Below are 26,719 nucleotides of genomic sequence, written 5' to 3'. Positions count from 1 at the left end.
AATGAAACTGCATTATACATGTACTTGCCTTGTATTTTTTCATAACTGCATTGCTTTCAAAGTTAGCTGTTTCTTCCATAAATCGGCCCACTAGTAGCATAGCTCGGCCATGGATTAACATGTTCTTACTCTCAGTTGGTGTTTTATTTTCAGGAAAACACAATTCAACACCCTTCTGAAGAACAATTAGTGCCTGATGAACATCACCCTAAAAGGAAAATGGCAACAACAAGCCTTTTAAGATATTTCTGTTTTCTGAAAAACAAAGTCATTAGTACTTGAAGTTCATTAAGTATGTTTTATGTATAAATTTTTAAATTTCATGTTCATCTCTCATTTCCCTCCTACGAAAGTAAAATCTTAAAAAGGAAGCATTGCTTCATTTCATAGAGAACTCATATTCATTCATCTATTCACTCATTTTTATGGTCAATAGAAGTACAAGGAACTGAAGATATATATAGATGACTGGGGCTAAACAAACATGAATAAATCAAAATTTCTGGCTTCATAAAGTTCATAATCAAGTGAGGAAACAGATAATGTAAAACAGCAATACAACGTTAAAAACTATTAAAAGAGGAAAATATATAGGTATTACTAAGGACAGAGAAGGGAATCCCCTAAATCTATGTGAAGATAAAGAAAAATGAAGGAGAACAGCATTCAGGAAAAGTTACCAAATGAGAAAAATTTGAATTAGGTTTTAAAGAATGAGTAGCAATCTTCCTGGAAGTGAGTGAATTCAGGGAAGGACATTCTTGGTAAAAGAAGTAACAATTTGGGGCGCCTAGATGGCTCAGTGGGTTAAAACCTCTGCCTTCGGCTCAGGTCATGATCTCAAGGTCCTGGGATTGAGCCCCACATCGGGCTCTCTGCTCAGCAGGGATCCTGCTTCCCTCTCTCTCTCTGCCTGCTTCTCTGCCTACTTGTGATCTCTGTCTGTAAAATGAATAAATAAAATCTTTAAAAAAAAAAGAAGTAATAATTTGGAGCACCTCGGTAGCTCAGTCCGTTAAGCATCTGACTCTCAATCTTAGCTCAGGTCTTGATCTCAGGGTTGAGGAAAAAAAAAAAAGGAATAATAAGTCTACTTGGAAAAGGTGAATTTTAGCTAAAGCCTAAAGGATTTGAGGTAGTGAGTGATACATGAAGCTGAAGAGGTGGACTGGAACTCAATCAGAAAAAGCCTTGTATACTTTCTAGAGTTCAGACTTCATCATAAAGGTATGAAGAATACTTCAGAAAATTTTAATAAGAGGAGCTACATGATTCAATGTGCATTTTAAAAAGATCACAAACTAGAGTCATGTGCACAGAGAAACAGGGAGACTGAAATAAAAAGGCTATTAATATTATTAGAGGCTATAAATGCTAAGAGCATGAATGAAAGCACAGATAAGTAAGAGAAGACTCAAAAGATGTTTTCTTTTTAACTTTCAAATATGCAATAAGTTATTATTAACTACAGTTACTATGCTGTACACTATACTATGACTTACTTATTTTATAACTTGAAGTTTGTATCAAAATATCAAAAAATGGGGTGCCTAGGTGGCTCAGTTGGTAGGGCATGGAACTCTTTTTTTTTCTTTAAAGAGAGTGTGTGTGAGGTTCTATCTCACAACCCTGAGATCATGAGATCATGATCTGAGCTAAAATCAAGAGTCAGAAGATTAACCAGCTGAGTCACCCAGGCACCCCAAGCCTGCAACTCTTGATCTCAGGGTTGTGAGTTTGAGATTCAGGTTGGAGGTAGAGTTTACTTAAAGAAAAAAAATCAAAAGATATTTTGAAGGAAAATTTAGTCTCCACCTGCAGGTGGAAATGAGGGAGAGGAAGAAGTTCAAAATGATGCCTAGATTTGTGTCTTAGTTGAGAGGATACAAAGAATTCTATTTAGAAAAACAAAGAATATAGGAGAAGCAGTTATTGAATGGTAAATCATCAACTGCATTTTGAACACATTGAATTTAAGGTAATACAATACATAGACTAGTACTAGCTCAGAAAACGACCAGCTTCTGACAAGTATAGGCTGAATCATTATTTTTGCCTCCGTAATCACAGATGGAACCAGCTGTAGCTGCTAAATGTCAACTTCAGAACATGCAACGCTTACGACTAATTCTAGACTGGTGGCAAGCATAAGGAGATATGTAAGTAATAACAATTTAAATCTGGCGCATAATCTTTGCAAGTAGTTCAGATACTCAAAAAGCCTACTTTTCATTACTATTGCTTCGATCTAGGGATGGCTAGGAACTTTTTTTCTTATACTAAGTCTTTTCTGATAGGCTAGATCAGAAATTAATCTTGACAATAAAAGTGGACTAATTATCTACCAAGGATGTTGGTAGTGAACAATGTTATTTTCATTTAAGAAATATTTTTTGAGTGCCTACTATGTGCTCCACGTATATATATGGGAGGTAAAAGCAAAGTAAAAATTGGCTGCTTCCCTCAAGGGGAAAAAAAAAGGAAAACAGATGAAAACTGAAGGAACTGCACTTTCAACTTGAAATGGAAAGACATTTAGGAACTTCAGGAAAGAAGGAATAGTTTCTTCTTATGGTAGAATTATGGTAGAATGATAAAAGACGACAGAAAATGACTCTTAATGTGGATTAGCGATAATCTACAATAGAATACATATATATGATGACGTTCTCTTGGCCATTACCTTGGACCATAGCCACTTTGCCCTTTCGACATACAGTTCGGCAAGTCGTGATTCTCCAGCATTAAGGAGAGCATTGTAGGCTGTCTGGTGGTGACCGGCTTTTCTAGCTACTCTGGCACTCTGTAGCCAGCATTCTCCAACCATTTCATTGTAATCTGGTCTATATGAATGTGACAAAAACAGGGGGAAAGAGCATTAAGTATATTCAACAATTTAACTAAAAATATCTCTTCCTAACATGGAACCTTCTCAATTACTATTTCAAAGAAATCAAAGAAGATTAATTTGTTAAAAAACTGATTTTGATTTTCTTAGCGTGTTTAATTTTTTCAGTAATAAGTCTATGAAAACTCTAATACTGACTTGTATCTGTATCTCTCCCAGATATTTTAACAATAAAAATGATACACTGCATATGAAAGTAATTTTCAAGCTCTAGGTTCATTTCAACTTACACAGTATTGCTTTGACAAATTATAACAGAAAAATATATACTGGAGAAAAAATTAAGAAAGATAAATACTCCCAAGTAATATGCAAATATAAATATAATAGAAATTCATGATTACTGACATGCAAAAAAAAAAAAGAAATATGAAAAACCTTTTGTTGAGACTTAATAAAGCTCTCCGGAGAGCCAGGATGGGCTCTTTGGCTCTGTAGGAATTCTGGGTCATTTCTAGTCGAGCTACCCAGTTTAGAGAATCTTCTTGAGAACTGTCACCCGGCAACTGGTGAAAAAGTTGTCTGATGCTATGCTCCAACTCACACAACATGTGCAACCTGGAGACAGATAGAGCCTATGTTAAAATGTTATCATATTCAGCCTATTAATCTCATATACAAAGTAAACACTCAAATTAGCCATGAAGAATCTGAAATGTGGGGGCATCTGGGTGGCTCAGTAGGTTATGCCTCTGCCTTCGGCTCAAGTCATGATCCCCAGGGTCCTGGGACTGAGCTGCGCGCATCAGGCTCTCTGCTCAACAGGGAGCCTCCTTTCCACCCCGCTCTCTCTGCCTGCCTTGTCATCTCTATCCGTCAAACAAATAAATAAAATCTTAAAAAAAAAAAAGGGAATCTGAAATGTGAGGTTTTCTTTGGAAGAACTTTAGCCATTATATATTCTTGGTATATAAACAGTAACATTTTTATCTTTTTAAATTGGATATAAAACACAACTTATGTTGATTCAAATGTTTAGTGGTTTGCTATGGTCCCCAAATCCCTATTAATTAAATTGGAGAAGAGTATATAAAACTAAATTCAAGTGTATGAAATCAAATTTTATTACCTATATAACAATAAAAAATATATATAGGTCCATTATAATAAAAAGAAATATGTGCATATACTGCTGGTGCATCTATAAGAGGACCAGACATAGTAGATGCTGGCAAAAAAATGTGAAATGATCAATTTTTTTCTAAGAATGATGGAAACACTCATGACACATACTACCTTTTTTCCATTTATAATACTCAGTGTCTATGACTCAGTGTTCAAGGACACAGTTGAGCAGCTACAGAAAAGAATCTCAGTGGTCCAATCTACAGTTTCATTAAGCTACTACCAAAGGGGCCAATACAAACTACAGTAAATTCTTCTAAATTAAGGGGAAAAAAATGTTCTGAAGTATTTTTTAAATTATAACATCTATTATTTTCCTCAGGTGAACTAACATACCTGAAATGTTTTTCATTTTCTTCCTTACCTCTAAAAGTTAATTTTCCTTTCTACTAGATAATGCCTATATTTTTTGCGAGGAAAATGTCAAATGCATTTCTAAATAAGAAGAAGAAACTAACAAGTACTGAGCACCAAAGTGCCAGGGCACAGAGGTCTACACTGCTTAGGTTAGTTACAGAGCAAGTACAATATGACATTACAAAAGGATGAATATAAAATATTTTTCTTATTTTTTAGAAGTCTCTCATAATTCCCTTTCCAATGAAAGGAATATGTATTAGAATATTTTTTAAAAACTAAAGGGTGAGGGGCACCTGGGTGGCTCAGTTGGTACAGCATGTGACTCTTGATCTCAGGGTTGTGAGTTCGAGTCCCATGGTGGGCATAGAGATTACTTAAAAACTAAACAAAACAAAACAAATATAAGGTGATTTGAGATAAAGGAATAAAAGAGTCATTGTGTGTAGATACACAGGATACCAAATATACTATCACTTATTTACAAAATGTTCCAAGTCTGTGTCAGAAGACAAGTTATAAACCAGGAATATAAAGATGGAAACCCCGCATATACCTCACAATATATTCATATCCTCGTTGGTAAGAGCCTCTTTCAAAGCTTGCAGCTGAAAGAGGTACAATTTGTTCTGCTCTCACTAGTTTCAGCGTGTCATAAAAAGCTGTGATATCTCTTTTTTTGGCTGATAATAATAGCTGTCCCAGTCTGACACTCCATGTTGTAGATTTCCCATCTGAAAAATAAACGTAAAGCCCCCAAACAAGCTTTATTTCATTTGGTAAAATGGTCAGCAGAAATACTGAAACAGATGGTTTCATTATACTTTGAAAAACTGAACAAGGCAATTATAAGACAAGCTGAAAGATTAATTATAGATGTTACTTAGCTACTTAAGTCTGAATATTTATAGGATATTAAAATTGTTTGTCTTGGGTGCCTTCATGGCTCAGTGGGTTAAAGCCTCTGCCTTCGGCTCAGGTCATAATCCCAGGGTCCTGGAATTGAGCCCCAGATTGGTCTCTCCGCTTAGTGGGAAGCCTGCTTTCCTTCCTCTCTCTCTGCCTGCCTCTCTGCCTATTTGTCATCTCTGTCTGTCAAATAAATAAAAAAAATCTTCAAAACTGCTTATATTATATAATATATTATATTATAAGAAGCAATTTTACCTGCTGCCAAATAGTTTTCCACCAAATCCCACTGTGACAATTTCCAAGCTGCTTCCACTCTGTATGTGTTTAATTCATCTGTCCATTCAGACCTATTAAGAGAAACCAGTATCAAATAAACTTTATTTAAAGTGGCATTTAGAGATTTTTTCATTGTTTTAGAACTCTATTTATTGTATTTATTTATGGCTCTATTTACTGTATTATATTGTATTTTGTACTTAGATACAAAATAATTATCTCTATCCAAAATAACCCCCAATTTTTATTCTTTCTATTCCCCCAAGACATTTTTTTTCAATAATTACTTCTAACAGGGCCATTTAAATATGCCATTCCTTAACAAATTAAATTGTGCCACATAGGAGCACCTTGGTGGCTCAGGTATTAAGTGTCTGCCTTTGGCTCAGGTCGTGATCCCAGGGTCCTGGAATTAAGACCCACATTGAGCTCCTGCTCAGCGGGAAACCTGCTTCTCCCTCTCATCCTCCCCCTGCTTGTGTTTTCTTTCTTGCTCTGTCTCTCTCTGTCAAATAAATAAATAAAATCTTAGAAAAAAATCTTTATAAAAAAATAAATTGTGCTATATTAGAAGAGAAATCGATGCCTGAATAATTACAAAGTGCAGTTTACAATTTACAATTACAAAGGGCAGGAAGGAAAAAGAGTCAACTGCATATATACACATTCAGAGGTAAGGAATTCTCAGAACTTGGGACTGCTGAATTAAATTTAAGGCAAAAATATAGGAGCCCGTGGGTAGGTCAGGGACAACTGGGAGTATCTAGGACACTCAGTAATAAGGGCTTAAGAAAGTTAAAATGGGGGCACCTGGGTGGCTCGGTTGGGCGTCCAACTCGGTTTCAGCTCATATTGTGATCTTGGGGTCCTGTGATTGAGCCAAGGGCTTAATAGGCTACCTGCTCAATGAGGAATCTGCTTGCCCCCCTCCCATTTCTCCCTGTGCGTGCTCTCTCTCTAAAATAAATAAGTAAAATCTTAAAAAAAAAAAAAAATCTACAAATGATGTGTCAATGGCATAACAAAGGATACAAAATTTTGCTATGTAAAATATATATTATTAAACTATTTTTAGTGACTTTAAAATTTGGGTTTGTAAAACTGGTATACTATTAGTAATTATTTTTTCTAAGCATTCTACTTATGTGACATTAAGATGGGGTAGTGATATTTTATATCATGACTGCACAGAAGAAAGTAGTCTTTCCCCATATTTCCTTTTTATCAATTACACCATTTGAGTTATCTGCTATATGCTACACATCGGGCTAAGCACATTTTTCCATTTAATTATTTAATAACACTGAAAGATACACATATTCTCATATTATAAACACGGTAGAAGAATCAGAGAGGCAAGGATCAATGTCCTTAAAGGTCTTCCTTGCTCTTTCTGTAGTTAAACACAATTTTAAAAATTTAATAAATGAGTCAAGCTTTTACTGGAAAAAAACAAAACAAAACTTATTTATAGCAGCATAAATACTGACTACCTTCCTTCTAAATACAAATTACACCAAAAACAATATAACAAGGATAGAATATACTAGAAATGTAGTTTTTGAAAGTCCAGTTGTGAATAACTTTATAAACTCATCATCAGGTGCCAAAATATCAAAATTTTAAGAAAAAAATCTGAGTAGAATTAGCAGGATTTGCTATCTAGAGGGGATGTGTCATAAGAAGCATTATACCAAGAAGTACTAAAAGGCAGTGAAGATCAGGCTGTGAGAACTTATCCATAAGAATACATAAATGAAAAACAGTAATACAGTCGGGGTGCCTTGGTGGCTCAGTGGGTTAAGCCTCTTCTCTGCCTTCGGCTCAGGTCATGATCTCTGAGTCCTGGGATTAAGACCCACATCAGGCTGTCTGCTTCCCGCCCCCCTCTCTGCCTGCCTCTCTGCCTACTTGTGATCTCCGTCTGTCAAATAAATAAAGCTTAAAAAAAATAGTAATACAGTTAATAATTTTAGAGAAATATTTGCTTAAATGCAAATATTCTCCCCAAAGAAAATACATGCCCTCAACAACCATTTGATCCAACAGGACAGAAAAATCTCGACCGAATATTGACACTTGACTTTTCACAGCTCAAAGATCGAGAGGCTCCAAAAAGAAGACAAGAGGAGTCTAACTGTCCAGCATGCATTATTAGGAAACCTGACACCTAGGCTTGAGCCATGACAAACAAATCTTCCCAAAGTAATTATAAGGTCTCTCAACTAACCTAGAGAAACATCTAAAACATATAATCACTCTTTCTCTGCCTCTGCAAAGCTTCTTCCCTCATTTCATAAATCCCATTACTGTGAAACCATCTGATTAAAACTGAGCTTCTCTGCTCTCAAACATTATATAACTGTGGTTTTTACAAACAGGTTGGAATTACAGAAACTATACTTAGGGGACACCTGGGTGGCTCAGTTGATTAAGCAGCTGCCTTTGGCTCAGGTCATGATCCCAGGGTCCTGGGACCAAGTCCCACATCGGGCTCCTTGCTCGGTGGGGAGCCTGGTTCTCCCTCTGCCTACTGCTCCCCTTACTTGTGCATGTTCTCTCTTTCTCTCTGACAAATAAATAAAAATCTCTAAAAAACAAAAACAAAAAACTATACTCAGAAGAACTGTTTTGAGAGTCCTAACTAATAACCGTGGCCAGTTTTTTTTAACTGTTTTGTTAACCAAGATACCATCCTTTTGATCAGATCTCACTGCCCATAATAGTCAGTCGGCATCTGGTAAATTTAACAAGAAGTACGTCTTCTAGCTCTCAAAGCAAGGCAGCTTCAAGAGCAGAACCAACCTTCACAGTTACTCCTCAGACCAAAAGACCTGTGTAGCCTTAATCTTTATTACACATACGTACTACTTTTTTCCATCATTCGGTTTGCTGTAACAAACCCATTTTCTTTAGCAAAGGAAGGCAGCTTTCATTTTTATCAATCCTTTAGGGAAAAATCAACCCACACAATCTGGAGTGATGTTCTACAAATCAGTAACAAGGTTTTCCCCTCCCCAACATAGAAAATAACTAGAGTTGATAATGTAGACAGAGCTTAGATACTTTTTGGATACATTCTTATGAGCCTCACCAACACCAGGTGAGCTTTGGAAGGTTTCAATCTTTTTTTTTTTTTTTTTTTTTTTTTTTAAAGATTTTTTTTATTTATTTATTTGACAGAGAGAAATCACAAGTAGATGGAGAGGCAGGCAGAGAGAGAGAGAGGGAAGCAGGCTCTCTGCCGAGCAGAGAGCCCGATGCGGGACCCGATCCCAGGACCCTGAGATCATGACCTGAGCCGAAGGCAGCGGCTTAAACCACTGAGCCACCCAGGCGCCCCTGGAAGGTTTCAATCTTAAAGCAAATATAATTCAAGGTTGACTCTTGGGACAGAAGATGAGCTGTTAAGTGCTAAATCAACTTATGGCAAAGTAGAAAAAAATATTTTTTTTGTATCTCCAACACCATGAAAACATAAAAAAGATTTCATTTCTTCAATAATTATATCAACTCAATTCACTAATTAAAATTTTCCCATTCAGATATAATAACAAAAGAAAATCGTTCTTTAAAAAATTTTACCTGTTAGCATGTACTCCATTCACCTGAGTGATTACAGTAGACAGCTGACCAAGACCTAACATGGACTTCACTACCCCATGATAATGAATGATCTAGAAATTTAAAAATATTTAAAATAGCAATGATCATTTCAAATACACCTTGGGAAACAAGGACAGTTTAACTGATATTCATTAAAATGTATTATTTGCTTGACTGAGCATATCCTTAGTTCAGCCACTGACTTGCTTGGCCTAATGGCAAAGTGCCCAACAATAACCTAACACATGTGAATATTAAAAAAATACATACACAACCTAAAAAATTCTCAGACTGAATTATTTTTTTCCAGATTCACTCTAATTTTTGGTTCAAATCAAATATAAAAGTAAGAAGTACTCTTTAATATTTTATTTAAAGATTATAGGCAATACTATTTCTCACACAAAAATTGAAACTCCAAGTTCACAATAACATTAATACAGATTTAGGGCGTCAGTAACTAAAAATTACATAGGACAACGCAGTATTCTTTAAAATTGAAAACAAGATTGTGACAAATAAAGACCTTGTACATTGAGCTTCTGAGAAAATGAACATGTCAAATACAACAAAAAGCAATAATCCACGATTACAGAGAATCTAAGCCAAGATTATAAATCAATAATTCTAAACTCTCTTCCTATCCTCGTAAACATGAGATATATTAACATGCCCTCATTATAATTATAGCTTATTGATTCTAAGGGATCATTTCAGAAATTCACAGATGATAGTAGGGGGCATATAAAATGTGAAAATGTTTCCTAGGCTGTAGAGAATCACAATTATTATTAAAAAATTGACACACGTGTTATACTTTTTATTGCATACTAAAATTGTATACATTTGAGTACCTGGACACACAGCTTAATACAAATATAATCCTCAACAAACCTCATTCATTTGGGGGATTTTCTGAGGTCACAGAAACTCGGCATTGAAGGGATTACTGGGATCATCTCACATCTTTGATTTTATGAATCAGGAAACTCAAGCTCAGAGATGATTAACTATAATCTAGAGTTAATCACATTGTGACACTAATAGAGACAGTACTGAAACAAAGATTTCCAGAGTTCCTAGTTCAGGGCCTTTTCATTATGTTGCCTTTCGTTTATTATCTTACCTGGTCTGGTTCTAGCTGAATAGCCCTGTCATAACAAGCAGTAGCATCCCTCAGTAGGCCAATGCTTTCATGTTCAAGGATCTGTTCTTTCAGAGATGGTTCTGCCTTTCGAATTGCGCTTACTCCAGCTACTCCATCTGGTTCATGCATAGCAGCGTACAATTTCTTTGTTCAACCATAACAAAACAATTAAATAAGAGGAAGAAAAAAACACAACTAGAAATAAAACTATTAAGATGACCAGTTTATGAGAAAAGAGCATATGAGAATTTTTCTCAAAGCAACAGTATTTGTTTCAAGGCAAACTTCACAATAAACTTACAAAAAACCAATTTCCAGGCATCCTATTATTTTAACACCTTTGTTCTATGTAAATGCAAATCTACATTAGTAATTGTTACTGATGAGTTATAAAGAACAGCAAGGTCCTGAACTCTCTTTAATCCAACTTATGATAAATTCTGTTGAATAAAGTTTATAAGTGTTACAAAATTTTTAAGTAAGTATTTTAATATATTGATATAGAGATGCCTCAAATCTGAGTTTGACAGAGATACTCAGGTTCAAGATAAAAATTTGGCAGCAATCAGTACAAAGATGTTTTTTAAAGACTCAGAAAAGGGCATGATTTAGTGAATGAACAGGGTGAGGGAGGAGAAAACAGGGGAAGGGAAGGAAACTGGAGTGCTTCCATATTAATAGAGGAAGAACGAACAAACGAAACTGAGAAGAGAAACCAGGCTAGTTTACAGGAAGCTGGACAGTGTGACGTCCCAGAAGCCATGAAATAAAAGCAAACATCTTTTTTAAAATATTGTATTTATTTATTTGACAGAAAGAGACCACAAGTAGGCAGAGAGGCAGGCAGAGAGAGAGGGGGAAGCAGGCTCCCTGCTGAGCAGAGAGCCCAATGTGGGGCTCGATCCCAGGACCCTGAGATCATGACCCAAGCCTAAGGCAAAGGCTTTAACCCATTGAGCCACGCAGGTGTCCCAGAAGCAAATGTCTTAATGATAAAGGAATGGTCAAATGATTCTGTGAGATTAAGAAAATGAGAAATGGGGAACATTTACTGGATTTGGTAACATGGAGGCAATTGATTTTCTTAGCAAGAGCAGTATCAGTAGAATAGAGAAAAAAGTCTTGTTGGAATGGTCAATGAATGGGAAGTAAAGTGAATACAGAGAACAGAAACAGTTCTTTTAAAACTGGCTATAAAGGGAGACAGAGAGATGGGCAGTATCTGAAGGAGAATGTATGACCAAGGGAATTATTAAAATTAAGATGGAAGATACAAGAGCATGTCTATATACTGCAGTTGAGGAAGATAAATTACTGATACTAGAGAAAGCAAAAACATTGGAGGACTGAAATCAAGAACATAAACACAAAGACTGAATTTTGACAGGGAAGGATCCTTCATTAGGAATAACATAAGAAAAGAAAAAAGGATATGGTGCAAAAGTCAGTGTATTTTCAAATTTGGTGGACATCTAGCTTCCATTTTCTCAATGATGATAAAACAAGACTACTAGTTCAGAGTGAGTAAGGTAGAAGCTGAGAAAGGAGAAAAAATGCTCAACCTGAAGAGCAAGAAGGTAGGCTTACTAAGAAACATAGATGGACTGAAGGCAGTATTAAAGAGTCCTGCTGAGGTCACAGATTACAAACTTAAAGTAAAAGCAGTTAAAAATCCACTGTGACGTTTCTCCAGCAATGTTCAACTGCTTAAATGCAAGACACTGGCAAGACAGATGGGTGAGTTTATCCAAGGACAATATTTTACAAAGTAAGTATCACACAGATTAAGAAAGATAAGAGTGAACATCCTTGTAAGGAAATGATTTTAATAAAGAACAATAGGCTCAAAGCTAGGCAAGAAGAAAAATAAAGACAGGAGAAGGCTAATATTCATCCCAAGACGACAAGCTACTGGGGTGCTTGGCTGGCACAGTAGGAGGAGCATAAAACTCTTGATCTCAGGATTATGAGTTTGAGCCCCACGTTGAGTGTAGAGATTACTTAAATGAATAATGGAAACTTAAAAAAAAAAAAAAGACTTATAGTCTTTTTTAAGCTACTAATTTTTCGGTTTCTCACTACTTTGTGTTTTTGATTTAAAAAAAAAGTCTACTTATTTTGACCTCTTATTTAATCCCCTGTATTAGCCCCACCTTCCCCTTTTTTTCCTTCCCTACACAATCAAAATACTATCACCTAAACCATTATTTCACCAGCACCGTCATGCCCAATTCCTGTTACAACCAGCACATCCCCCTTCCTACCCACCCCAAATTCAGGGTCACATATCTCCTAAGAATAACAGTGGCCTGCTTCTCTTGCATCATTGCTATTTCAAACTTTCCCTCCATGACAGTCATAGTCATTTAGCTAAAATACCATTTTGACCACAGCACTTCCCTGGTTAAAATCCTCTAAGAATTTTGGACAATTTAAAAGGTCCTCTATGTTGTGTACTTCCTCTGCCCAAATCTTTATCTGTCCTCTGCCATTACCAAACTGACACTTTACTCTTTAGCCCAAACCACATTTTTTCCCAACTCCAAACAGATGCCTCTGAAATATCTTACCTCCTTCTTTCACCTATCTACCATCCATTCTTTGAGACCCAGCTTAGACATTGTCTCTAAGAAGCCCATACTGACCTCTTGCTCACTCCCATCTCCTACCCTATCCCACACAGAGGATAACCTAAGTGCCCTTCCTGAGGACAACAGCTATATCACCCAACACCAAATTGATGTTTATCTCTCGCTACTAATCTATAAGCTTCTAAAGTGCTCATAAATATCTAGTAGCTAGCACAGCACCTAAAACACTCAATAAAATGAACATAAACAAAAAAGACTGGAAATGTTAAGTATCATTAAATTTACTATATTAATTTCAAACCTGTAAAAATCCAAGATGCTCTTGAATATTTTGTTTCTTTTCTGTAATAAATGATTCAAAGTGCATTACAGCTCGTGTATATGCTTTGGAGCGAAAGGAAGCTACTGCCAGGGTATCCTGAGGTATGAGGTCTAGAAAACGAGTTACACTCTGATAGTCTTCATAATCCGCAGTAGATACTAGATTATAAAAAGACAATTGAGTGATTAAAGACTTATAAAATGAAATTTTAAGACTGTCGATTTACACATACATTTAATTCTAATTATATTTAAATACAGTAAATACAATAATTACTTAAATACATTTAAATTCTAATTTATTGAAATTCAATTTAGTTCACTAAATAAATTCATCCAAATATATTATTAGAGTTTCATACTTAGAATGTAACTACCAGAGAATTATTCAGAGCATTCTTGCTCCAACTCCACCATTATCACTCACCTTACTGGGAATATTTAACTTACTTGAGCTTGTTTCCTCATATATAAAAGGGCAATACGAATATTGTCCTGCCTTCCTTACAATGTTGTTGTGAGGATTAAAGTAAATCTGTATTATACCATATCATTTCACTCATATGTGGAATTTAAGAAACGAATGAACAAAGGGGGGAAAAAAGAGAGAAGCAGACCAAGAAACAGACTCTTTAGAGCACAAACTGATGGTTACCAGAGGAGAGGTGGCTTGAGGGATGGATGAAATAGATGATGGGAGCTAAGGAGTGCACCTGTGATGAGCACCGGGTGATATATGGAAGTGCTGAATCACTATATTGTACACCTGAAACTAATATTACACTCTGTGTTAAGTAACTAAAATTTAAATAAAAATTTTTAAAAAACTAAAAAAAGAGTAAATCTGTATTAAGTGTTGAAAAGACACAAAGATGACATAACAGATACAAAGATGATTTATTAATGATAATTGTAAAAACACTGATAAAGTGTAACAGTAGGGAAAAAGCAGAATTACAAAATAGCTTCTTTTTAAAGTTTAGAATTGTTAACAATCTACTTTTTTCCTCTGTTGCCACATAAACAATACAACTGTTTTAATGAAAATTCAAAGTAGAAGTGCCATTGAAGTAAAATCACGAATACCTTAGAGTACTTTTTTCAAGAATCTAAGAAAAGACTTAAATTGGAAGCTTCAAAATGAGGACACTCCAATTTATGAATTCTTATTTAAAACTTATAAATTTTAGTAGCAATTCATAACAGTATGTACAGAACAGGGAACAAAAATAAGTTTCTTCAAAATTTAAAAAATCAAGATGGTAAATTTAAAAGCGATTATATTTAAAATAAGTCCTTGATTCAATCAAAATTTGTAGATCAAATTATGAGAAATGTTAAAAATATTTTATTTTTGAACCATTACAAATGTTATTCTTAAAAGCTAGTGTATTCCCCTTGTAATGTTAATGTTAGTAGGAATGGCAACAGAGGTTGTATTTGGTTTTATTTATTTATTTATTTATTAGATATTTGTATTTATTTATTTGACATAGAGAGAGAGATTGTAAGTAGGCAGAGAGGCAAGCAGATGGAGAGGACGAAGAAGGCTCCTCCCTGAGCAGAGAACCTGATGTAGGGCTCGATCCCAGGACACTGAGATCATGACCTGAGCTGAAGGCAGTGGCTTAACCCACTGAGCCACCCAGGTGCCCCTGTATTTGGTTTTATAGAACCATTTACACATGCAGAAACAGGAATAAACATCCAATTGTTAAATCAATGGAAAACATATTAATAAGCAGCCACAGTCCTCAGGAAAACAATCCCCCAGATATTTGTTTGCAAGTCCAAAAACTTTTATAAAAATCAGCGATTGTGCTTAACAATAGGACTGTATGTGTTTTCCTCACATATATGGACAAGAGGGAGACAAAAACTGAGAACTCCGTAAGTGAAGGTCTCTAAGGATTGTTAAACAGTCAATTTTTCAATTACTCTCAAAGTCTAGGTGGCAAAACGTGTGATTTCCTTTCAAATAGCTGAGATATACAGAAGCAGAATGATAATGATTCTGCTCATTAAATGCTTCTATCCTGGGGGCAATTTTAACTCTAATAAGATTCCACTTTTAGTCACCTTAGTGGGAGTTGTAATATCACAGGAAAAAAAACTGCATATATTTGGTATAGCAGGGTGTAATGCTGTAATGTGTATTAAGCATATTTGGAGAGACCTCTGGATATCAAACACTACCAGAGACAGGAAAAACAAAAAAATGAAATGAATAGAAAGTAGAAGAAAAGAATAGGCCATGAAATGAAATTAACAGCTCTTCTGAAATTTAAAACTTACCTGTGAAAAAGATCACAGAGTATCTCATAAGCAAAAAAGGATAAAGAATACCACATATATATGTATGTATACGCTTGTATGTTTAGACACGTGTATACACAGTACACTGAGGGGACACAATAAATATACACAGTATACTGAGGAGACATGGAGTAAACAGTTTAGCAGTGAGGGGTCAATTATTAACAATATTAACATGTCATTTATTTCACATTTTACAATTTATATATTCACCATTTCATTTAATCCTCAGTCCTCTAAGGAAAATAATAGTAATCCTGTGTTATACAAAGAAAAATTAGGCATCTGTCTTGCCTAAGGTAGTGAGAGTAGAATTTGTTTTTTTTTTTGAGAGTAGAATTTAAAGAGAAGTTTTCTGACTATAAATTCTGGTTTTTCTTGGTGAAAGGGCTACCTCAGGGGGTAGGAGGAAATATGCAGGAAAACAAACATAGATCTTTTAAAAAGCTAATGCTTAAATTACAGAATTGATAAGGAGGTAGCTAACTGGTTAATAACTAAGAGAAGAAAATAAACACAAGTTATGACTCACCTACTGAGTCTAATTTATCTCTGTTTGATTTGCTTTGAGGAAATTTCTCTGCATTCAGTGCCTGAAATTTGTGCCTTGCCCACTGTGTGAGATGGTCAAGCATGGAGAACACAGTTTGTGTACTGAGCTGACACAGATCAGATGCACTGTCTTGGGTACTTATGGTATGTTGATCATCATGCTTTAGAACTGCCATAATTTCTGCATAAACCTAAAAAGAATTCATTTTATGGTTAATAATGCATCATGTAGTATCATTTTGCTATTATCTTACATGTGAGACCAAGCACTCTTAGGCAACTATAAGCAGAAGATATGAATTTAGTCTCTAATAAAATTTTAAATGTACAATACCATATAAACCAATGGTTCTCTTTTTTGGAATACACCTTAAACACACACACACAAATGCTTTCACAAGTAAGAATCACCATAATGCATACAATGGCATTGTAAGGACAAAAAAATTGGAAATTATTATTATGGCAATAGTTAAACTACAGTACAACTACAAAATGCAAGGATTATACTATACAGCATTAATAAAAAAAAAGTTGGCTCAATAAATATATATTAAAAAAATGGCAAGTTGCAAAATACCTACAATGATATCATCGAAAAACTTAAATAGAACGAACTGCATTAAAAAATAAAAAGGTTTGAAAATATCTACACAACGGGATGCCTAGGTGGCTCAGTGGATTAAACTGTTGCCTTCGGCTTGAGTCATGATCCCAGGGTCCTGGGATGGAGTCCCACATTGGGCTCCCTGCTCAGCGGGAGCCTGCTTCTCTCTCTGCCTCTGTCTGCCACTCTGCCTGCTTGTGTGCTCTCTCTCTCTGATCAATCAATCAATCAATCTTAAAAAAAAAAAAAAACACTAATTTGAAAAGAAAAAAAAAAGAAAATATCTACACATCAAAAAAAAATTTTTTAAAGATCTTATTTATTGGGGCGCCTGGGTGGCTCAGTGGGTTAAAGCCTCTGCCTTCGGCTCAGGTCATGATCCCAGGGTCCTGGGATCAAGCCCCGCATCGGGCTCTCTGCTCGGCAGGGAGCCTGCTTCCTCCTCTCTCTCTGCCTGCCTCTCTGCTGCTTGTGATCTCTGTCAAATGAATGAATAAAATCTTAAAAAAAAAAAAAGATCTTATTTATTTATTTGACACAGAGAGAGTGTGCAAGCAGGGGGATTAGCAGGAAAGGGAGAAGCAGACTCCCTGCCAAGCAGGGAGCCTGATGTGGGCGGGGCACCATTCCAGGATCCTGGGATTGCGACCTGAGCTGAAGGCAGATGCTTATCCAACTGAGCCAGCCAAGTGCCCCTGAAAATATACATTTCAAATTAGTATCAATGATGATCTCTGGAGATATGAGATCAGGAATGGTAGTCAAAGGGTACACTTTCATTTGTATAATTCAAATATTTACATTAAGAACATAGTAATATGCTACTTATGCTATTAAAAATAATCATTTTGGGGAGCACCTGGGTGGCTCCATTGGTTAAGCATCCAACTCTTGATCCTTTTGGTTCAGGTCATAATTGGAGGGTCATGGGATCAAGCCCTACATTGGGCTCTGCATTCAGCCCTGTGTTGGACACCCTTTCCCCCTGCCTTTCCCCCTAATCCTATTTCCTCTCTCTCCCTCAAATAAGTAAATAAATCTGGGAAAAAAACCTATTTTTTAAAAAGAAATGTTATATGTATGTGATTAAAAAAAGAAACTTTACAAAGTATAGTAAAACAAAAAGTAAATTATTCTCCCTCCCCTATCCTTTTTTTTAAAAAAGATTTTATTTATTTATTTGAGAGAGAGAGAGAGAGAGAGATCACAAGTAGGTAATGAGGCAGGCGGCAGGGGGTGGGGGGGACATAGGCTCCCCCCTGAGCTCGATTCTAGGACCCTAGGATCATGACCTGAGCCAAAGACAGAGGCTTAACCCACTGAGCCACTCAGGTGCCCCTCCCTCCCCTATCCTAATCCATATACTATTCACCAGGAAAAACCACTATCAGTAAGTTCTTATGTATTCTTTATTTCAGAAAGTTCTATATATATTTGGGCATATATAATATACTTTTTCTAATTTTCTAAACTAATTATTCAATAAATAAAAGGTTAAAAAGATTTTTAAGAATGAGACATTATATACACAGCCAGCCATATACTGATCAGTATTTCCTAACATTTAGCTTTTCTTTTTCTTTTTTTTTTTTTTTAAATATTTTATTCACTTATTTGACAGATAGAGATCACTAGCAGGCAGAGAGGGAGGCAGAGACAGTGGGGGAAACAGGCTCCATGTTGAGCAGAAAGCCCCATGTGGGGCTCGATCCCAGGACACTGAGATCATGACCTGAGCCGAAGGCAAAGGTTTTAACCCATTGAGCCACCCAGGCGCCCCACATTTAGCTTTTCTAATACTAATTACTAGTGGACAAATGTTTGGACAAACAGAAATCAAATAAAATGGTATCTCTCACCTCTTGCTGATCTTCCTGATTACAACCCAACAAGACATACACTAGAATATGTGGAAGAAGATAGATGGTCACCTTGAAATCATGTTTCATCATAATGCTACAACAGGTGAAGATTTTACTAGCAAGATCATGCCGAACCTGTAAATCAAAATTGTTTAGGATAGTACTTTTACTCTATTGATTAGTGTAAAAAAAAAAAAAACAAAACACACACACACGAGATAATTTATCATTGCGGAGAGGGTATTCTTATATGAAGAGGGGCACACACACTCATGCAAGAGGATGTCAGATCACCACCTCTCTGGTCACTCTAAATATCTCAAAATGCCTGAACTGCTGTGACCCCTAAAGGCAATGTCAATCACCTCAACATAAATGGCCTCTCCCATTTAGTTAATTTTTGGATGCATAATGTTTTGTTACAGATTAACCTCCCTAATTACAGTATCTTTTACTTAGCTAACATTAAATTCAGTGTACTAACTCCCTGAGCACACAGATGAGTAAAGTAACCAAAATGTGTACTCTGGGCCAGTACATTAAGTATATGACACACATTTTTAATAAGTTATGAACAGTAATTAACTATAGGAAAAAAAAATGAAAGAAATAGAAAACTAAATTACTTGGGATTAAAGTCAAATTTTATCGTTACGATTTAATGTCAGATTTGCCAACATTACTGTTCTCTTTTTAAATTTAAAGATTTTTCCTTCTCAAATATAAACACTTCACTTAAAATACAACAACAACAAAAAACTAAACTAAATCAAAGATTCCGTATCTGGAAGTAATTAATTTAATGGTATTCTACATTTCACATAATATATTTTCAGTATGTTCAAAAAATACAAGAAACTTAGAGTGCCTGTGTGACTTGATTGGTCATTTTTTAAACAGTATCATTTCAGGATGCAAAATGAACAGACATAATGTAATAGAAATTTTGCAAAGACCATAATTATTTGCCTGATAAAATAATTACCCTCTTACCCAGAAACTAGTAACAATACAGAAAATGCTACTATTAGTAAACAGTTTCTATAGAAATTTCTACCACTACCAGCACACATATTTCAATACCTGCTATTTATGCTATACATTCAGATAGGTGTTCTGGTTTCATTTAACTAATTCTCAACAGAGTTCTCTTACCTTTGTTATAAGATAACCTGCCCAAGATGCTGACCATTCTGCAAAGTTATTACCTAATTTACTCAAGTAAATTGGCTTCTTTACTCCAGACCAATCTGTTGACTTCTGAGAACTCTTATATCTGTAATTTCGAAAATTTGTTGATTAAAATACACATACAAATACAATTCTGTTGAGAATTTTAGTATAAAACATACAAAGAACTACATCAACTCCTTCACTGATTACCCCACTACTGCCTTGCTTTACTAAACTATGGTTAAAGACACTACTCTTCTGATTTCCTTGTTAATAATGGGGTGGAAAGTCACTCTTGTATACCCCAAGTACTTTAGAGGATTTGAGTCTGCCTCCTCCTCTTCCTCAGTGCTCCTTTCTGATCCTTCCAACTCCATTCTGTGTAAGAAAGACTTGTTCCTCTGAGGTTCAAGCCTCTCAGGCGTATCATTCTCTACTCCTTATGATGGGCATCTATTAAACTCGCTGATTATCAAACTCACTGATAACTTTAGTACATCTCTGTGTTTCCTTTCCTCCCTAAGTCTTACCATTCCAAGTGAATTTAATGGCTGGCGGGACCAACTAATCAAACTCAAAACTTCTCAGTGATTTTCTCTTCTACTTCTTTATCAGGACTTCCTTGCCAATACAAAAATATTTCTTCACTTCCAAAATGAACTACTTAGATATCTTACTCTACAGCCATAGCTTCCAAAATTTCTAGTTCTTTCACCCAGTTATACAAGCACATTGACTCTCTATCACTGGGATGTTGTGTTCCTTGACTCTGTTAAATTCTCTTGATCTGTAAATACTTTTCTTTCATTACTTTTCTTAACCAACGTGGTCTTCATGGTCCTTCATTTCATAAGGCCTTTCATTTCATTTAGTAAGAACTCTCATTAATATTTTCTACCTACTCCATTGCCCCACTGTTTTTATCAGCTGTACCCATCTGTTTCTACACATAAAACATTCTAAATTTAAATAAAGAAATATCTACCAAGTAAGTATCCAAACTTAAGGTCTTTTATAAAGAATTTACTACAAGGCTAGGACTACACCAGGGCTCAAAGAAGTGATTTTCCCAAGGTCACATATCTAATAAGTATATGACCTAGTGTACTTCATAGTTTCTAGTTAAAAATAATTTATAATTTTATAGATTTCAATCAGTCTTTCCCTTTTAAGATTTTATTTGTCAGAGAGAGAAAGAGAAGGCACAAGCAGGGGGAGTGGCAGGCAGAGTGAGCAGCAGTCTCCCTGCTGAGCAAGCAGCCCAATGTGGGACTCAGTCCTGGGATCATGACCTGAGACAAAGGCAGATGCTTAACCCACTAAACCACCCAGGTGTTCAGATTTCAATCAGTCCTAACAAAATTATTAAAATTGAAAAAGAGGTCTGTATGTGTGTGTGTGTGTGTGTGTGTGTGTGTATTTATGTATTTTTTATGTATATATGTATTATGTATTTATGTATTATTTATGTATATATGTATTTTTTTTTTCTAAAGAAGAGGGAGAAAATACCTTCATGAAAAGAAATTGGAGAGTTGAAATTTCTACTCTGTAGTTGGGGTTACTAGTGGCTTTGGAACTAGCTTTAAACTCTTAAATTTCTTTATTAATTATACCTATCAAAAGCTTATTAAACTCATATTCAATTTAAAATGGATTCTTTCAAAGTATTACTGACCGAATTTAAAAAAATCAATCCTTTTATAGTTTCAATAAACTCATCTAAATACTTAAAATTACAGAATTTAACCAATGAGCAGACTGTACTTTTCACTTTGACATTATAGGCATAGTCACAGTGGAAAATACATACTAGACTACTGAAAATACTTTCAATGCTAAAAAATTATCTCAAAAATAACATTGATTTTATGGGGCGCCTAGGTGGCTCAGTTGGTTGTGTGTGACTCTCGGTTTCAGCTCAGGTCAGTCTCATGCGTCATGGGATCGGGCCCCATACTGGGCTCTGTGCTGAGTGAGGAGTCTGGTTGAAGATTCTCTCTCCCTCTCTCTCTGCCTCTCCCCCCAACTCCCACACATGCATGCTCTCTTGCTCTCTCTAAAATGAATAAATAAATTTTTTTAAAAATGACATTAATTTTATAAAGTTAAAAATAATTTTATAAAAATGGTTTTATTGAGTTTACAGACCTAGTATTTAGATGAGGTTCCAGGATTTCCCGAACATGCTCAGGAAATCTCCTCCACAACTGGTAACCGGGGCCATCAGTCTGCATCTCTCTACAGTCATAAATAGAAAGTAACTCCTACAAATACATATTTTACATTTGTAAATCTATAGTGAAGAAGATAAATCTTTATACTCACCAATATTCTATACATAATGGTTACAAAAATAATTTTTAAATACATAGAATTTAAAATTTTGGAGTTGTGAACTTGCTTAGGATATCTATTTTAATAATGCTTAAAACCATTTAGGTGACTTACTTAAGGTCACAAAGCTGTGACTATGCACTATTTGAACATGAAGGTAGTTTATGTTCTATACACCTAATATGTACTATAATATAAGATTAAGAGCTATTTGGAGGAAAATGTGAAATTGTCCGTATTTGCAGCAGTATAATTCTTTGAATTTGATCTTTTCTGAATTTTAATGAAAACAACTACAAATCCAAAATAGTTTTAAAAAATTCAAGATATCTCAAATTCTGTGTATAAAATACTGAGCTTAAAATTGTGAAAAGAAGGGGTGCCTGGCTAGCTCAGCAGGAAGAACATGAAACTCTTGATCTCAGAGTTCAAGCCCCATGTTAAGAGTAGGTTTACTTAAAAAGAAACTGTGAAAAGAGTATGCAAATGTTAAAGACCAATTAACTATTCAGGCCACCAAATTAAATGGTTTTATTTTACTTTCCTGAAAATAGTAAAATAAAATACTGATAAATGAAAAAAGATCTTTGTCTCTAGTATTAATATTCAAAAAGAGACAAACATGTTAGGGTATTATATCTTTTATCACCAAATTACTCTTTCTTTCCAATTCCACTGAACATGACCATGACCATAGGCAATAGATGTATTTCTAATATTTATAAATATAAGCACTGTCTAGTAAAAACACATACTTCATACTTATATTTAGTATTTTTTAATAAAAGTAAGGAAGTATCTGAAAAGTTCAAATACAAAAATATCCAGAATCCATTTTCATTTTACTTTAAAATAATAATAAAATTTTGTTTGAAGCCACATTTTTTTCATGGGGCAAAGTCACTCTAGCTAATAACAAACCCTCTTACGTAGATCAGCAATTCTCTCTCTTTTTGGAGGGGACCATTTATACTCTTAAAAAGAGCAATATACTTAACAATTGTAGACCTTGCTTCATATTTCATTGAAAAAACAGATGCGATTCAAAGAAACTTCCATTACTTCCACCTACATATCTACCCAGACTGGCATTATCAGTATCAGTGCCCATATGCTTTCTCTACTCTTACTACAGATGAATTGCTTTTGTTTTTAATTAAGGCTACCCCCCACTTGCACACTATGTTCCACATCTTTCTATTAAAAGTAGTATTATATCAATTCCTTCCTACATCATCTATTCTCCTTTTCGCTGAATTATATGATTTACATGTAAGCATACTATTATTTCTCCTATCTTCACTCCTCTTTTCTCCCCAGTTACTATTTCATTCTTCCACTCTCTCTTAAAGACACTTTCTTGTCTTCTGGAACACCACATTTTCCTACCTTACTGGCAGCTCCTTCAGTTTTCTTACCTGTTCCCTCCTTTTCTCACTGATCTCTCAATGCCCAGAGCTCAATTACTAAAATCTTTTTACCTGTACTCCTTCTCCTGATCATTTTATCCAGGATCATAATTTTAAATACTATCTCTATAATGAATACCTCCAAATTTATATCTGAAACTCAAACCACTCACCATGAATTCCAGACCTGAATATCTAACAAAACAAAACAAAACAAAATTTTTTTAAACACATAAATTTTTGAAAAAAAATTATGAAAAAGGGCAAAAAAGCCAAACTGGAAAAATATTTACCACATGTATGATTTACAAAGGGTTAATTTCTACTATATACAAATAAGTATAATAAATAGTAATAAAAATTAAATCTGTACCAAGAGAACAGGCAAAGATCATCTAGAGAAAATTTGCCAAAAAAAGCAATAAATATATAAAGAATGATATACCTCTCTCATAATTAAATGCTATTCAAGTAAAATGGTACTATTTTTCATCTGTCACATTGATAGATTAAAAATTCTGAAAAAGGCCGGTTTGTCAAAGAAGTATAAACTGGTGAAACTTTTTTTGATAAAATTTATCAAATGTAAATTCTGTACTTGCTCTGTGACATATTTTAACTTCTAGACATTTATATTATTGCTATATTCACTCAAGTACTCAGAAATATATGTATGTTCTCTGACGTATTTCTTAGAAAAGCGAGAAAACTGAATACATCTTAAGTGTGTTAAATAAATTTCTTAAACAAATTATGGTACATCCATATTGAATATTGAGTTATTGAAAAGAATGAATTAGAGACCTATGTACTGAAATGGAAAATTACCCAATACAGACTATGGAATACAAAAGAAAATCAAATTACAGAACATCATAAGTAGTATGATCTCCTTGTGTGGTGGAAAAGACAAATATATTTGTTAAATACTCTGAAAATTTTCTGAAGTATTTATAATGATCTGTCAAGAGAGTACATTTCTATACTCTGAAATTTTGTCATGAACTTATATTATGATCATTATGAACTCTGATAATGATAGCTTACAAAAATAAGTTTTCAACATACAAATTTACAACTTTCTTACTAGAATTCAGTAACACAAAGCCAGTACGACCATACATACTCTTACCTGAATGGCGTAAGCAGCTGAATCTTGAGCCCGGCTATTATCTGCATATGCGAGGTAAGCTCTTGTTAGTTCCATCAATAATCCAAAGGCGAAGCTTGAATCTTCTACTCCAGTCTCAAAAAAAAAGAAAAAATCATGGATAAAGTGTATAAATTTTTTTAAACTGTACTGTGTCTTACTTGGTTAATTTACCTAATTTACTTAGTTACCTAGGTGAATTTAACTCAAAAAAAGAAAGGACACTAAGGTTTAAACTAGGTTTGATATCAAGGCTAAGACATAATCTGTACCTAAGAAACCAAATTTAAGGCTCTATTTAGGCTACTTATAAAGAGTATTAGAAACAATCGACTCTTGCATAGCTCCAACAAGTTTCACTTTTTTGTTTTGTTCTGTTGTTGCTGTTGCTAAAGATTTTATTTTTAAGTAATCTCTACACTCAATGTGGGGTTCAAACTCATGACCCTGAGATCGAGAGTCAGTCACATGATCTTCCAACTAAACCAGCCAATTGCCCCTCATTTTTCTTTTTTTTAACCTTTAAAAAGAAAACTGCACATATAGCATTTCCTAAATTGCATGCTATAGAGGCCTGGTCATTTGAGACACTCCAAGAAGTAATTTTACCATACCCTCCTCTTGGATGTGCATAGTGCATACATTAAACGATATAGTAGATGTTCTGTTTGATTTTGTTTTACAGGATATCTTAAAACATATTTGACCATGGAAACTTTTCTATACATTCACTATTATGACACCCTGAGAAATTAGTTTCCAATGAAAATACTTAGCAATAGTGTTGAAATAGTAGTATTTAAATAATTCGGTTTTAACTATTTGTCATCATTAGGTTGGGAAGCTTTTAAAAAGAACACAGCACACTAGTCTGGACTCTAGCTTTATTGTTTTTGGCACTAGATCCTGGCACATAGTATTAAGGAATAAACTCTGAAGTTACCTAAATTGTCTAGTTTAGATCATGTTGCCACTGAGGATAACCTGAAGAATTCTTTGTAAACGAAATACAGAAATTCAAATGGGACAGAGGACTCTTCTTGTCATTCCAAATTACCATTACTTACCACAAATGTAAAATCTTTTCCTTGGCTTTCAGTTGTTGAGAAATCTAGTCGACCTGGATCTATTGCCCCCAATTCCCCTAAACATTCTCCACAGAGCAACCGAGCTTGAGAGTTTGCATCTTGGCAACCTTTCAAAAGCACTGTCACCAACTGTGAGATAACAGGTTCCACTGTTTCACTATCTGTTGCATATTTTATCAGTTTTTCCTGAAAGCAGAAAGAAAATTTTTACGTAATTTCTATAAACTAGTATATTTTCCTAACTAGAAAGCTTAAAATATTAAGAATATATGACATAAACATTAACAAAATTAAATTCCTATATCTGCAGAGTTCACATAATATAGTTCACAATACATTCTGTAGGATTATAATCATTATTATAGGAAGTTTTAATCCTTAATCCACTAAACAGTTACTGAGTATTATTACATTAGTATACAAAAATAAGTAAAACACAGACTTCCAACAAGTTCCCAGTCCAAGTGGAAAACAGACACGTAAATAAGTAATTAAAATATCATATACGTTATGTACAATAACAAATATATTTACAAGGTAAGAGAGCAATCAAGAAAATAAAAAAGAGGGCGCCTGGGTGGCTCAGTTGGTTGAGCAACTGCCTTCGGTTCAGGTCACGGTCCTGGAGTCCCAGGATCGAGTCCCACATCGGGCTCCCAGCTCCATGGGGTCTGCTTCTCCCTCTGACCTTCTTGCCTCTCATGTTCTCTCTCACTGTCTCTCTCTCAAATAAATAAATAAAATCTTAAAAAAAATAAAATAAAATAAAAAAGATCTCAGGGTAACATTTCAAGGATAGAGGATAGATACTTAAGTAAATAAGTCAACAAGGAACAGCTATTATTTAAAACAAGCAGACTGAAGTGTATGTAAAACCAGCAGAGGAGAAAAAAATAACAAGAAAAGGGTTCCATGGTGATGAGAAACAAAATGTTGCTTCAAGGAATCTTTTTTATCAATTTCCTGAGGATGCTGTAATGGA

The 26,719-nt window shown here is 34.8% G+C and overlaps 1 protein-coding gene across 3 annotated transcripts in view; it reads right to left on the bottom strand.

Annotated features, from left to right (window-relative positions):
- The window catches only part of ATR (ATR serine/threonine kinase), a 96,549-nt gene that overhangs the window by 23,776 nt on the left and 46,054 nt on the right, over window positions 1-26,719 (bottom strand). For all 3 annotated transcript variants that reach the window (XR_004286735.1, XM_032346879.1, XM_032346887.1), the window contains 14 exons: window positions 25,717-25,923; window positions 24,632-24,745; window positions 21,905-22,020; window positions 19,736-19,856; window positions 18,578-18,715; window positions 16,092-16,302; window positions 13,224-13,402; window positions 10,311-10,475; window positions 9,164-9,255; window positions 5,558-5,649; window positions 4,947-5,124; window positions 3,287-3,466; window positions 2,684-2,843; window positions 29-208 (listed from right to left, as the gene is read on the bottom strand). Coding sequence is in view for 2 of the 3 variants with exons in the window: in XM_032346879.1 (XP_032202770.1) it covers window positions 29-208; window positions 2,684-2,843; window positions 3,287-3,466; window positions 4,947-5,124; window positions 5,558-5,649; window positions 9,164-9,255; window positions 10,311-10,475; window positions 13,224-13,402; window positions 16,092-16,302; window positions 18,578-18,715; window positions 19,736-19,856; window positions 21,905-22,020; window positions 24,632-24,745; window positions 25,717-25,923 (2,133 nt within the window). In the remaining variant the exon portion in view is untranslated. The remainder of the gene's footprint in view (window positions 1-28; window positions 209-2,683; window positions 2,844-3,286; window positions 3,467-4,946; window positions 5,125-5,557; window positions 5,650-9,163; window positions 9,256-10,310; window positions 10,476-13,223; window positions 13,403-16,091; window positions 16,303-18,577; window positions 18,716-19,735; window positions 19,857-21,904; window positions 22,021-24,631; window positions 24,746-25,716; window positions 25,924-26,719) is intronic.

Source organism: Mustela erminea, chromosome 1, assembly GCF_009829155.1.
Source record: "Mustela erminea isolate mMusErm1 chromosome 1, mMusErm1.Pri, whole genome shotgun sequence".
NCBI classification, from domain to species: Eukaryota; Metazoa; Chordata; class Mammalia; order Carnivora; family Mustelidae; genus Mustela; species Mustela erminea.
This window is presented reverse-complemented; position numbering and strand designations above follow the sequence as displayed.